This window comes from Schistocerca gregaria, chromosome 3 (genome assembly GCF_023897955.1).
Source record: "Schistocerca gregaria isolate iqSchGreg1 chromosome 3, iqSchGreg1.2, whole genome shotgun sequence".
Taxonomy (NCBI): domain Eukaryota; kingdom Metazoa; phylum Arthropoda; class Insecta; order Orthoptera; family Acrididae; genus Schistocerca; species Schistocerca gregaria.
The window spans coordinates 582710431-582724507 of record NC_064922.1 but is presented as its reverse complement, the minus strand read 5'-3'; the positions used below and the strand labels follow the sequence as shown (position 1 = coordinate 582724507).

Genomic DNA, 14077 nt, shown 5'->3' with positions numbered 1-14077 from the left:
AGTGGTTTGCAAGATATGCTTCCTGCAACCACTCTAGGAGGAAAACAAAGACAGAGGATGAGATGGTCAGATGAAGTTAACCAACACCTCATGTTCTGTTATTACCAAACAACAAACTTAGGAACCAACACAACTGGATACAGAGCACAAGTATACACAATATTTATTACCAGATACCCAGAATTCAAATTTTTAACAGAACGACTAGCTGATCAGATCCGTGTAATAATTAAAAAGACTAACAAAAATACTGAAAACAGAATTGACAACAAGAAACAAGACAAAAGCTATAAATACTTATGCTATACCAATATTGACCTACTCATTTGGAGAAGTGAAATTGAGTAACACAGACCTAGAAGCACTCAGTACACTTACACAATCACAATGCTACCAATATAGAATACATTACATACATTAAGCAGAAAGGAAGGAGGAAGGGGATTTATCGACATAAAAAACCTACATTATGGACAGGTAGACAATTTAAGAAAATTCTGTATAGAACGAGCAGAAACTAGCAAAATACACAATGCAATAACTCATAAATACATTGGCTACACCGTTGCAATTTCATAACCACTTCTACAACCCTTTAGATCACATAACATCAACAGATACGAAGAAAGTAAATTGGAAAAAGAAAACACTACATGGCAAGCACCCGTATCATCTAACACAGCCACACATTGATCAAGACGCATCCAACACTTTGCTAAGAAAAGGCAATATTTACAGTGAGACGGAAGGAGTCATGATTGCAATACAGGATCAAACAATAAACACCAGATATTACAGCAAGCATATTATTAAAGATCCCAATACCACAACAGATAAATGAAGACTTTGCAAACAACAAATAGAAACAGTAGATCACATCACAAGCGGATACAGAATACCCCAGAAGACATGACAATGTAGCAAAAATAATACATCTACAACTTGCCACACAACATAAACTAATAAAACAACAGGTTCCCACATACTAGTATGCACCACAAAATGTACTGGAGAATGATGAATACAAATTATACTGGAACAGAACCATTATAACAGATGAAATAACACCACATAACAAACCTGGCATCATACTCGCCAATAAAAAGAAGAAATTAACACAACTAATTGAAATATCCATACCAAATACAACAAATATTCAGGAGATAACAGGAGAAAAAACTGAAAAACACATCCAACTGGCTGAGGAAGTCAAGGACATGTGGCATCAGGATAAAGTTGACATTATACCAATCATACTATCAACTACAGGAGTCACACCACACAATATCCAACAGTACATCAATGCAATACAGCTACATCCAAACGTATGCATACAACTACAGAAATCTGTAATTATTGATACATGTTCAATTACCTGAAAGTTCCTAAATGCAATGTAACATATACCGTACAGTTAAAAGGAAGTCACGCTTGATCAACGTCCGCATCACTTTCCATTTTTAACCAAACATAATGTCTGAGAAAGGAAAGAAATAATAATACTCTGCTGACAGATACTCTGGACCTGCCTTTCGCAAGGACAAGGGGAGATAAAGATCAGACTTATCTGCTTGAAAATGAGCTGCTCCTTTACTAAAAGGTGTAGGCTCTATTCAAAAACACTACTTTTTGTGAGTAGAAATTCACATGTGGAACATGAGTTGTCAAGAAGAAATATTTACAGTTCACCTTTCAAATTAACTTTGCTGTCTGTCAATCATTTTCATCATTAGATGGGTGAACCAAAATGTCACAACATAACTCACCTTTTTGAAGGAAATGTGATAAGGCAAATTTATGGAAATGTTCCATTCACTGCTACAATTATGGACATTATAATTTTACTTTTAAGTGTGCTAAATGAATTGCAAGAAACTTTCATATAAAGAAGCTTTTAGTAAAATGGCTGACACTTTTAGAGAGTTGTCTACAAGATGAACAAGAACTGAATTATTCTCATGACACACTTGTGTAATGAAAATTTTTCTTTCTTGAGAATGTAACTGCACATAGTACTACTCTGCATAACATTATGCATCAAAAATTTTTACAGTTTATTAGCAGACTGTAATGAATTGCATAACTGTCTCACATTACCATCTTTCATTGCAACAACACTCAGTGGATAAATAAGTTATGTAACTTAACATTATCATAAAATTGTAGAATCAGAGTTGCTCAGATGTTAGCTGACCTGGTTTACTTTTTTCTCCAACTGCAATGCTTCACGCATTGCACCTTCTGCTGTTCCCCACTCGTTGTGATCTGGAGCATTAATACAGCTGAGAACAATTCGACCTCCACGCTTATTCATGTATTTCATAAACTTTGTAGCATGCTCTCTTTCTTCCTCTGATGCCTGCTTGAAGTACTTGTGTAGACCAGGTAACGCAACATCATCACGATCAAAGTAGTAAGCCTACATGAATGCAAAATTACAATTAAATTTTTTTGCCGAAACTACAATTTGAAATCAATAATATAAGTCATTGCTGGATCTGGGGGGCGGAGGGGGGGGGGGGGGGGGTGGGAAGCCACCATCTGGCAGAAAAACAAGCACTATGCTTCAAGTAAACTGAGGCAAAACACACATTATAGAAGATAAATTCATTAATTTCACTGCACTGAGAGAACCATAAAATCACTGATATAATTTTAATAGCAAGTGAGGATCAACAAGAACATAATATTCAAGTATGAATTGCTTTAAGCTAATACCTTGAGTAACCATTCATTCATTCATTCATTCATTCATTGTGTTCCATAGATTCCAACACAAAGGATAAATATCAAGAATGAGGAATAAATAATTAAAAATTGCATTAAAAATCAATTATTAAATTGCCACAGGCCTGTATGTCTTCTATTTGCACTGAATCTGGCTTAATATAACATAAAATCACAGGGGAGATGCTACTTTGGAAAAAATTGCAGCTGTTACACTAAACGGCTATTGTTTGTCTGGTAAAGCTGGCCTGTGACACATGTGCATACAGGGCTATAAGCCAAGAATAACAGTTTTCTAAATCTGGAACAATACAGGCAAGCTTATAATTAACACTGTTACTCATAACAATAATTAGAACCTCCACTCTATCTTTGTCTGAAAAGTGGTTATTATTATTATTATTATTATTATTATTATTATTATTATTATGCCTTTGTGTGTGGAATCATACACGCACAGGGTGCTTAGAGCCTCCTCCTACAAGCGCACTTGGGTAATTCTCAGCAGGCGTGTCCATGTCGTGGGATTGGGTCCGGTTTTCGAGCTGGTGGCAAAGTTCTGCTGGGGACCCAGCATCGCAGGGTATAATGCGTTACCCATGCCAAAGGTTATGGGTGAAGACTACATCGGCAAGGAAGGCAAAGAAGATGGACTTCAGTACGGCGGACTTGGTGTAAGTGGCACCTCATTCCCAGAGGAACCCAAGGGAGGGATAGATAGAGTCCAGGAGCCCAGAAAAACAATCGTCTAGTGGAAGAAAACCATGAATAAAAATCACCTGGTCCTCCAAGTTGGGGGTTTAGGTGTTAGACCTGCACTCCATCCTAGCAAAAGAAATCAAATGCAAAACCTCCCAATTTAGCCTCGGAACAGAATGGATCAAAATGAAGACGACAACAGGCACGAAAAAAGGACAATAAGAATTGCAACATGGAATATACAGGGAATTTCTACAAAGAAATGTGAAGTCTTTAAAGAAATAAAGAGCCTTGATATCGACATAGTGGGCCTAACAGAAACCAAAGTGAAAGGGCATGGTACAGAAGAGACAAATGATTACACATACATTTATGGTGGCGTACCAAAGGAACAACGAGCCCAAAGTGGAGTTGCCATTGCCATAAAGAAACAACTCAAGAAAAACCTAACCACCTGGGAATGTGTCAGTGATAGAATTCTGCGAGTACAGATGAAAATAAAGGGCCATCCTGTGGTGATTACTGTGGTCTATTCACCAAACGACGATGCTGATGTAGCGAAGACAGACTTATTCTACACTCAACTGACAAGATCTCTTGAAAATATAGGGAATTGGAAAGAAGTCATTTTACTAGGAGACCTAAATGCCAGAAAAGGATGGAAAGCTAATGACAACATAGTGGGACAATATGGTGAAGAAACCATAAATGATAATGGTGGAAGACTGATAGAAGTATGCATGCAAAATGACTTAAGAATTATGAATGGATGGTTCAAGCGTAAGGACATCCACAAATACACATGGACAAAACCAAGTGTTAACCTCAAGTCCACTATAGACTATGCCGTAATAAAGCAAACAACAAAGCTAATAATACAAGACGTGCAGTTTATGAGAGGTGCAGAGTGCTGATCAGACTATTTTGTGCTAATGTCTAAGATATTATTTGAGTTTATCAAAGACACAGAAATTCAAGTGGAACCTGAACCAGAGAAAGGCAATAATATTCAATATAGTTTACAAAGCCTTGACCATAGTTCTACCCGCTTCTTGTAACAGCAAAGGCTAGCAGAAAAACTTGTTGCCATTGAAGAAACCTCTGCAGATAAGATGTATGAGATGGTTAAAGAAGCCATCCATAATGCAGCTTATGAAGCACTGGGAAAAAAAGAAATCCAAAAGAGTAATAGAATATGTGATGACTGGTGGAACCACTCAGTACAAGAGAAGGTAGAAAGTAAGAAGAAAGTTTATTATAAATGGTTGAACTCAAGATCAGACAATAATTGGCTGGAATAGAGAGAGTGGAGAAAAGATGCACAGAAAACAATAATTAAGGCAAAAAAAATGAAGCCTGGCAGAAAACCAGTGAAGAGATAGAAAAAAGCAAGGGGAATACATGGGGAAATAAAGCCTGGAAGATATTAAAAACAATGAGAACACAGAATAAAGATAAAGCAAATATAAACCACATTAGCATGCAGGAATGGGTACAACATTACCAAGGACTACTAACTGAGAACAGAGCTGCATTCACTGAGAACCCACCAGGAATTGAAATCTGGTAATGATAATATACCACTGATAACCCCCAAAGGAAGTCCAAAATGCAATTAAAGCCATGAAAAACAGAAAGTCGCCAGCTCCAGGATTAATTTATACAGAACTGGTTAAAACAGCACCATCAAAACTCTGAGATATTGGCAGTGATTTTTGACAAATGCCTTAGAGGTGACGAAGCCCCAAAGGAGTGGAAAAAGGCAACAATTACATCAACATTTAAGAAGGGCAACAGGAGGAATTGTGCAAACTATTGTGGTATTAGTGTGATGCCATCCATGGTGAGAGTCTATGGCCGTATCCTAAAAAAGAGGATAGAAGAAGAAATAACTGAATCTGAAGAACAAAATGGATTCAGATCTGGTCGTTCCTGTACCGATGGAGTATTTTCCCTCAAAAACCTAGTGGAGAACAGGACAGCAAGGGGCCTTACAACCCACCTTGTCTTTGAAGACCTCCAGAAAGCTTATGACACAGTTCCACAGAACAAGCTATGGACAAGTCTAATTGGTAACGGCGTGTCACTGAGCAAGGTTGTACGGCAATGGTTAAAGTGAGAAATTAACTATCTCAAGAGTTTGAGGTGACAAAGGAACTACGCCAGGGATGCACACTTGCCCCTACACTCTAAGATCTACCTAGAGGAGGCACTAAAATCGTGGAAAAGGAAATGCGGAAGAATGGGTGTCCCTATAGACGACGAGATCTTGTTCACTCTATTTTTTGCTGACGACCAAGTGTTAGTACCTGGAGATGAGGAAGATGCACATTACATGCTCCGCAAATTAAAAGAAGAATATGAATAATGGGGTCTATCATAAATGTATCTAAAACAGAATATCTGAAAGTGGGAGAAAATACTGTTAACGACTTACAGCTCGGTTCTGATACTGTTAAAGGGTGTCATAATTTTAAGTACTTGGGAGTGACACTGTCATCCAATGGTAGAAGTATGGATGATGTAAACAATAAGATAGGCCAGGGCAAGCGAGCCATAAAACAACTAAATGATATTATTTGGAACAAAAACACAATGCAGAACAAAACATACCATCTACCACCATTATTGAAAGTATCACAACATATGGTACAGAGTTGTGGGAACTAACTCAGAGGCAGAAAGATCACCTGCTGGCTGTCGAGATGGATTTCTGGAGACAGAGTTGTGGATACGCCAGACTTGACCATATTAGAAATGATAGGATCAGAGAGGTTATGAATGTCAAAAGCACAATCCTTGACTACATAGAAAGGAAGCGTCTACTCTGGTATGGTCACTTACAAAATATGCTAGACACAAGATGGCCTAAACGGGTATGGCAATGGGCTCCACATTAAAGAAGAAAGCGCGGTAGACCTGTGAGATGCTGGAAAGACGACTTCAATGAAGCAATGGCAGCGAGGCGTCTTAATGAAGGAGACTGGAATGACCATGAATGATGGAGACTGAGATGCGAGAGGTGGTGGCAGCTGTAGAAACCTTGCTTATATGAATACATATAATTACATTTCACCTGACTCTGGGGTATGTTAAATCAGTCACTTTTTAAAGTTCTGTGTCTTTATATTAGCCCAGTATAGTTTCATTCTTTCTGGTGTTTCTTTCCTTTCATCTTCAGAAATTTGGACTATTTGTTTGGTTTTGGTTTTGATTTTGACTTGGAGCCTTTCTTTCTTGCCTTTGTGTGTTTTTCCCCCATTGTTATCTATAACTATATTTTTTGGGTCCATTCTGAGAATGTTTCCAAAAAAATGAATTATTCTTTTCCTCATCAATTATTATTGTTGTTGTTATTAGTAATAACAATAACAGTAGCAGTAATAATAGTAATAATAATAATAATAATAATAATAATAATAATAATAATAATTTTAGAAGATTCAAAAGAAGGGGCCACAGAAATGATGCCATAAAATGAGGAAAATGAAGGAATAATGATTTTTTTTCTAGAAGAACGAAGTCACATATGGAATAGGTAGAGCGCTCCTGAGAAGTAAAAAGGAGATAGAGACAGGCTACAATCAACTGAATTGAGGATAGAGGCAGGATGAGAATACGAAAAAATGTAATAAAATCCTTACACTGCAGAAAAACATTAAGGTGGACCACAGCAATGTTCATGCACTCTACAATTGTCATGTTGCCTTTGATTACTATCACATGTGCCATGGATGCTCAGGTGAATGTTCGCACAGCATAATACTGCTCCTAGTGCCCTGTGTCCATGGCTCAGCCCACATTTTGAGCAGCTGTTAACCTGGGTGATTGTGTATCAGGACAACTGCCAATCTGGCATAACAAGATATGTGAATCATCTAAGCATGTGGCACATTACCATTGATCCATGATCTAATCTCTACGGTCCCATGCCCAATGCAGTAATAATTGACAATGTCATTGAGTTAACATGGATTATCTGCTATAGAGCACAGAGTTCAATGAAGTGTGCAAATCATTGTGCTCAGAAGTTCTTGTGCCGGCACTGGCATAACTTCTAAGCATGATTTTGAAAGCCTTCCTGTGTCATTAAAAGATATGTACCAGTAACTAATACTACAGTATTATGAGAAGATAAGTTGCTCCTCACCATACAGCGGAGATACTGAGTCACAGATAGGACAACTAATACTATTTACAACAAACATAAATAATCTAATTTCATACAAACATTTTATATTTTATATGCTGTTGTGCAAGACTTCTAATTACACTTCCCTGATAGTGTCTGCACGACATGCCCAATATTAAATAATATGAGTAATTAAAGAGGACTATTAAGATGACTGTGTGTTGTAAAGCCAGCTTATTTTGCAGAAAAGCTTCCTAGAATACAGATAACTGGAAAGATTCTTTGGGCCCTTGTGCACAAAATTTCATTATTGTGTGAAAATACTGATGGGGCTACACACAGGCTATTAAAACAAGTGTCATCAAAAACTCCTCTCTGGAACAGAAGGTGGTATCAACCACTAATCCACCTTGCTTTTAAAATTGTGTAACAGCAGCATTTTGAAACTGAAAAGGGTATAGAAGACACCACAAAGGAGCTAATATGCTGTGAGACTATTTTCACTGTGCCTAATTTCTTAAAGAATTGCCCAAAAAAGGTTTGAAGATTTAACCATAAAACATCATTATGCACATTTTTTAGTTCCTTTATTTAATTACCTGCCAGATCAATACTTAGATTGTACATTTTGAGATATTCACCCAGGTTGACATTTCAGTATACAATATTTAGATGATGTAGCATCAACTGCCGCCGTTTTAACAAACAAACAAACACACACACACACACACACACACACACACACACACACACACACACACACACACACACACTTACAGGTCTAGTTAAAAAAGGAGTGAACAAGTAGTTGGCCGTGGCCTTAGAGTAGGAACTATCCTGACATTTGCCTAAAGTAATTTACGGAAACAACTGAAATCACAAGCGTGGCCAGGTAGAGATTAGAGCCACCATCCACGTTAACACAAAGTTACTCTTTAGAACAATGCAACCTTATCATATACTGTGAGTGACAGTCTTGATATGCTTGCTGTCTGGACCCCCCATAGACAGATCTATTGGTGTTGCACCACTGTTAATATCCAAATTTGAAAACTAGTATCCACTACAGCAATGAATGTAAATTTATTTATTTATTTTTTTACCATGACAGGTGACATGGCCACCAAGAAATATAGTTGGACGCTAGTTCCAAAGTTTTCCATGAACTCAAACATTTGTCTTTGGTTAATCTGTCTTTGGTTATTTGATTTCCATATACGCTTATGTCAGCAGACTCCTTAACTACACTATCATAAAAACTTGGAACCAGCACTATGACACCCATTCCGACATTTTTTCATTCCACATTCGTTCTGTAATTAGTGATTGGGGACAGTTGATTTGTTTGTTGCTTCAGTTGGCACACCAATGACGTCTCTTGCATGCTTACTAACAAGTCTAATATATTGCTCCATAAATAACATAACACATTGCTCAGAATACAAAAAATGATCTGTATTCTGAGGCCAACATTCTGTACAATGTTAAAAGATAATCTTATAATAGCTGGAAATGGAATACATTAGATGCCATGTTTACTTTTGTTTGTTTTAGGGGGACTGTAGAACATGAAGATGAAAAAGGAGTTAAAAACGACTACACGTTAAGCCCGATTGACAGAACGAAACACAGCTAAAAACAGGGACTTTGAGAAAGATCCCTACATAGATGTTCTGAACTAAAGATTAAATGCCCTTCGCCACATTGCTATAATGGATGAAAAGTAAAACGTGGTTGACAGATGGGCAAACATAAGTGAGAACGTAAATGATTAAAAAGGGACAATCTGTCAGGAAATGGTGAAATGTCAAAGGTTGAGGGCAATGAGCACAAAGTGCTGGGGGAACACCACTTAATAAATGGCAATGGCCAAGAAGACAGTGCCTAATATGTAACCTAACTAAAATGATCTCGGGCCGAGAAGAGATCAACCAAACCACTGGGAGAGGCTTAACCCCTGAAGCTTGTTCCCATGAAGGGATGACCACTGGTGATGCAAAAGTGACACTATCTGCTGACAAACAGCAACACAGAGATCGTCAGAGGGAATAGAAGAAACAGCGGGCCGAGGTATGAGGACTGCAACCAAGGCAGCAGCGTCAACGGACTCATTGCCCATCAGAATGACATGACCAGGGACCCACAAGAACACCATAGGGGCTTCACGAAGAGTGAAGAGCTTTCCTGGACCTATTGCAGTACGGATGTACAACACACAGAGGCTCTGAAGGGCACTGTAAGAGTCGGAGCAGAAGACACAATTGAAAATCCTCAGTCACCACATGTACTGCATTGCCTGATACAGGGCAAAGAGCTCCAATGTAAATACTGAGCAGTGTTCTGGAAACCAATACCGAATCGGTGCCAATGGCAAAGGCACCCCTGACACCATGGTCAGTCCAAGAGCCATCAGTGTACACAAAGGTGCTATAACAAAGTTCATGTGAAAAGTTGAGAAAGTTACAGTGATAGAGTGAGGCTTGAGTAGTGTCCTTAGGAAGTGAATGAAGAGACAGGTGAACATGGACCACTGCATGAAGCCACTGGGAAAGTGGCAGGTAGCGTGAAGTTAAGCTGCTAAAGCAATAGCCGAACACGAAGTCCAGGAGGTAACAGAGAAGAGGGACATGCCCTACACTGGTGATCAAAGGAGTTATCGAAAAATAGGATGGTTGGTCAGGCATGGCAGGCAAATGGTATGCTTATCTGCTGAGGAGAAAATACAGTAGTTCGGAAGCTCCTGCATGCAGACTCTCAACTGGACTAGTGTAAAAGGCATCAGTGACCAAACAGATGCCACAATGGTGGGTTGTATTGAGATGGCAAAAGTTGGACGGACCTGCAGATGTATAAACGAAACACCCGTAGTCTAGTTTTAAAGAGATAAGAGACCAGTAAAAACAGAGGAGGGTGGTCCAGTCCGCTCCCCAGGATGTACCGCTGAGGACAGGTAGGACAGGTAAGACATTTAAGGACAGTGTACAGTGGGTAGCTAGGTAAGACATGTGGGAGGACCATGACATTTTCCTAATGAGTGTGGGCGCCAAGAATTGAGTAGTTTCAATAAGTGGAACAGTAACAGGACAAGATGTAAAGACAGTGGAAGAAATCAATTGTGCCGCCAGATATTCATACAAACGGTTTTGTTGGTGTAAAAGTGAAAGCCACTGTCAACGCTCCGTGAGTAAAGGTGATCGGGACAATGCTGAAGATGCTACTCAAGGAGACAAGTCTGAGGTGAACTGCAATAGATGGCAGAATTGTCAACAAAATGGGGAGCCTTAGATTCCCAGTTCAAGACAGGCCATAATAGGGTTAATGGCGATAGCAAAGAGGTCGATGCTCAGGACAGAACCCTGAGGCACACTGTTTTCCTGGATAAATGTGTCCGACAAGGTAGAACACATATGTACCTTGAAAACTTGGTCTTTTACAAATTCCTGAAGGAAACAGGGCATGCAGCCCCGGAAGTCTCACTTGTAGAGAGTATGGAGGATACCAGCCCCGCAACAGATGTCGTAGGCTTTTTCCAACTTGAAAAACATTGTCACAGACTGGTATTTCCACAGAAAACCAATAGTGATATGGGTTGACAGATTGACAGGATGATCAACTGGAGAACAGCGCACTCAGAATCCGCACTGTGCAGTAATTAGTAAATTGCAAGACTTGAGCCACCATACCAGATGGTCATGAATCATACATTCCACCAAACACAGCTGGTAAAAGGAATGGGATGGTACCTAGAAAGAAGATTTTGTCCTTATTGGGCTTAGGTATGGTTATGACAGTGGCTTCATGCCAGCATATCGGAAATGTGCCCTCTGCCCCGATGCAATTGTATGAATGAAGGAGAAATTTCTTGCCTGCAAGAGAAAGGTGTTGCAACATCTGAATGCGATCATCATCTAGCCGTGAGAAAGAAGACTGAGATGAAGTGAGAGCACAATTTGGCCCCCTAATAGTAAAGGCGGCATTGTAGCACTCACGATTCTGAGAAGAGAAGGGTATCGTCTGAGCCACCTCCACTCTTTTCTATGGAGAGAAGCAGGGTGATCATAGGAGGAGCTCGAAACCTCTGAAAAATAGTGGCTCAAGGTGTTGAAGGTGGTGGTGGTGGTTAGTGTTTAACGTCCCGTCGACAACGAGGTCATTAGAGACGGAGCGCAAGCTCGGGTTAGGGAAGGATTGGGAAGGAAATTGGCAGTGCCCTTTCAAAGGAACCATCCTGGCATTTGCCTGAAATGATTTAGGGAAAACACGGAAAACCTAAATCAGGATGGCTGGAGACGGGATTGAACGTCGTCCTCCCGAATGCGAGTCCAGTGTGCTAACCACTGCGCCACCTCACTTGGTCCAAGGTGTTGAAGATAACTAAGTCCACTATGACATCATCTGCTATGGTCAGGCCTGAAATAGGGGAATGGACCTTGGTCCCAGAGAGCTGTTGGAGGTTGGCCCACATGATGGAAGAGGGAGTAGAACTGTTAAAAGAACTAGTACAGGAAATGCGATGACACCATGCATGCAACTGTTTGTAATGAATGCAGTTTGTCATTGTAGGATGATGGTTAAAAATGCAGAGAGTATGTATTCATGTGCAAATTGCATCGTGGCACGCCTCAGTCCACAAATGGACCAGGATGGCATGGTAAAGAGGAAATGCAAGGAATGGGGTGTTCTGTGATGGTAAGGATAATGTTTGTAAGTTATTCTACCTGGTCATCACAACTGGGGAAATCTTGTTCATCAAAGATCATCAGGGAGGAGTAAAGTCTCCAGTCGGCCTTAGAAAGCTGCCATTTGGGCATGCACTTAAGTGGATGAACACAATGTTGGGCGCCCCCCAAACCAACATCATCATCACTTAGATGGAGCTGGAGTCAGCAGACAGACAGCATACAGGAAATGGTCACTCGATTGTGTGGCAGAGAGAAAAGACCACTCAAGATGACAGGCAAGATGGGCAGTGCAGAAGGATAGGTCTACAGGGGAACAGGTGTGCGTGGAGTGAGAAAGGAATGTGGGTTCTACTGTGTTAAGACAAATGAGATTAAGTAGATTGAGAAGGCCAGCCATGTGGGTATCTCTCAGACAGATGCTGGGGCAAACCCAAATGGGATGGTGCGCATTAAAGTCACCCAGCACCAAAAAGTGGTGAGGGAGTTGCCCAATAAGGTGGAGGATGTCTGCCTTGCTCACACCAAATGATGTAGGGATGTAAATGGTACAAGGAAAAGGTGAAGGGAGGAAGAAAAATGCAAACTGCAGCAGCTTGAAGGCAAGCAGTCACAGAGATGGTTTGACTTTGAACATCACCCTGGATGATCAGCATGACTTCCCCATGAGATGGAAAGCTGTCCTTGGGGAGGTCAACACGGACTGGATAGAAATGAAAGGGTTAGAGCAGTCGTGAGGATGCAATTTTGTTTCCTTGAGGCAGAGAGTAAGTGGATGCTGTGATTCCAAGACCTAAGGCCACGAACTTTACTTTGGTAGAGTGTCATGACCAGGAGAGGGGGGAAGGGAAAAAATGAAGGGGTGTCACCTCGATGGTTGCCAAGTGTAAACCTTCAAAGATTTACTGTTACAGGGCGCAGAGGCTGGAGGATGATGCTCCACGAGATCTACAGTAGTGTCAGCATTCTCCCTCCATCGGTCTGCGAAGTGCAGGACAGAACAATGGTTGGCAGTGCACACCAGTGACATGGAGGTCACCTGGGTGAGCATATCACATGGCAGTACCACTGAAGACAATCTCCAAGCAAGTGAAGGAGAAGACCATTTGCCTTTGTTTTGTCTCTGGCAGAGGAATACTCAGATGTTTGTTGGTTGGAGTGATGTAAAAAGTCTTCGCATGAGTATTCCTTCTGTCTTTTCAAGCCTCCTGGGTGTGTAGAAGATAACTTCACCCCGTGAGGTGAAAGTCTGGTGGTTTGTTGGGCAGCTGGAGGAGAGATGGGGATGCTACCAAAAATTAGGCAATTTTACAACTGTGGTGCTGAATTTGAGGTCGCATGTCTGCATGGCCATGTCCTTCATGGAGCGAAATATAGGAAGAACAGCACCAAGTGCTGGATGGTAGAATGTAGGGTTTCTGACAACCCAACAATTTGTGAGGATAAGGCATTTTTTCCTTCACCCAGTCTCCTGAACAGCCCACACATCAAGATACTGGGACTATCTCAGGAAGAGGCTGCGTGGTCGCCATTGCAACTGCTGCAGCAGGTAGGAGTAGGTGGACAATCATCCTTGTGAGCATCCCAACCACAAGCTACACATTCGGCTGGATGTTGAAAGGACATATGAGTGTAGTTGTAACAATGACACTGGTAGCAGGGAATCGAGTTCAGAATGTACGGTCAGACTGTGATAACTTCATAGCCTTCTTTGATCTCTGATGGAATTACCATTCTATTGAAAGTGAGAAAAAGAGTGCATGTGGGCACTAAGAAAGCCTCTACCTTTTCCATCACCCAATGGCCTGCAATGATGCCCTGATCAGAGAGGTACGTTTGG

General features: G+C 40.6%; 1 protein-coding gene across 1 annotated transcript in view; it reads right to left on the bottom strand.

The window, feature by feature from the left end:
* The window catches only part of LOC126354576 (soma ferritin-like), a 51560-nt gene that overhangs the window by 27038 nt on the left and 10445 nt on the right, over positions 1-14077 (bottom strand). Inside the window, exon 2 of the mRNA XM_050004321.1 lies at positions 2195-2419. Within this exon, the coding sequence (XP_049860278.1) occupies positions 2195-2419 (225 nt within the window). The remainder of the gene's footprint in view (positions 1-2194; positions 2420-14077) is intronic.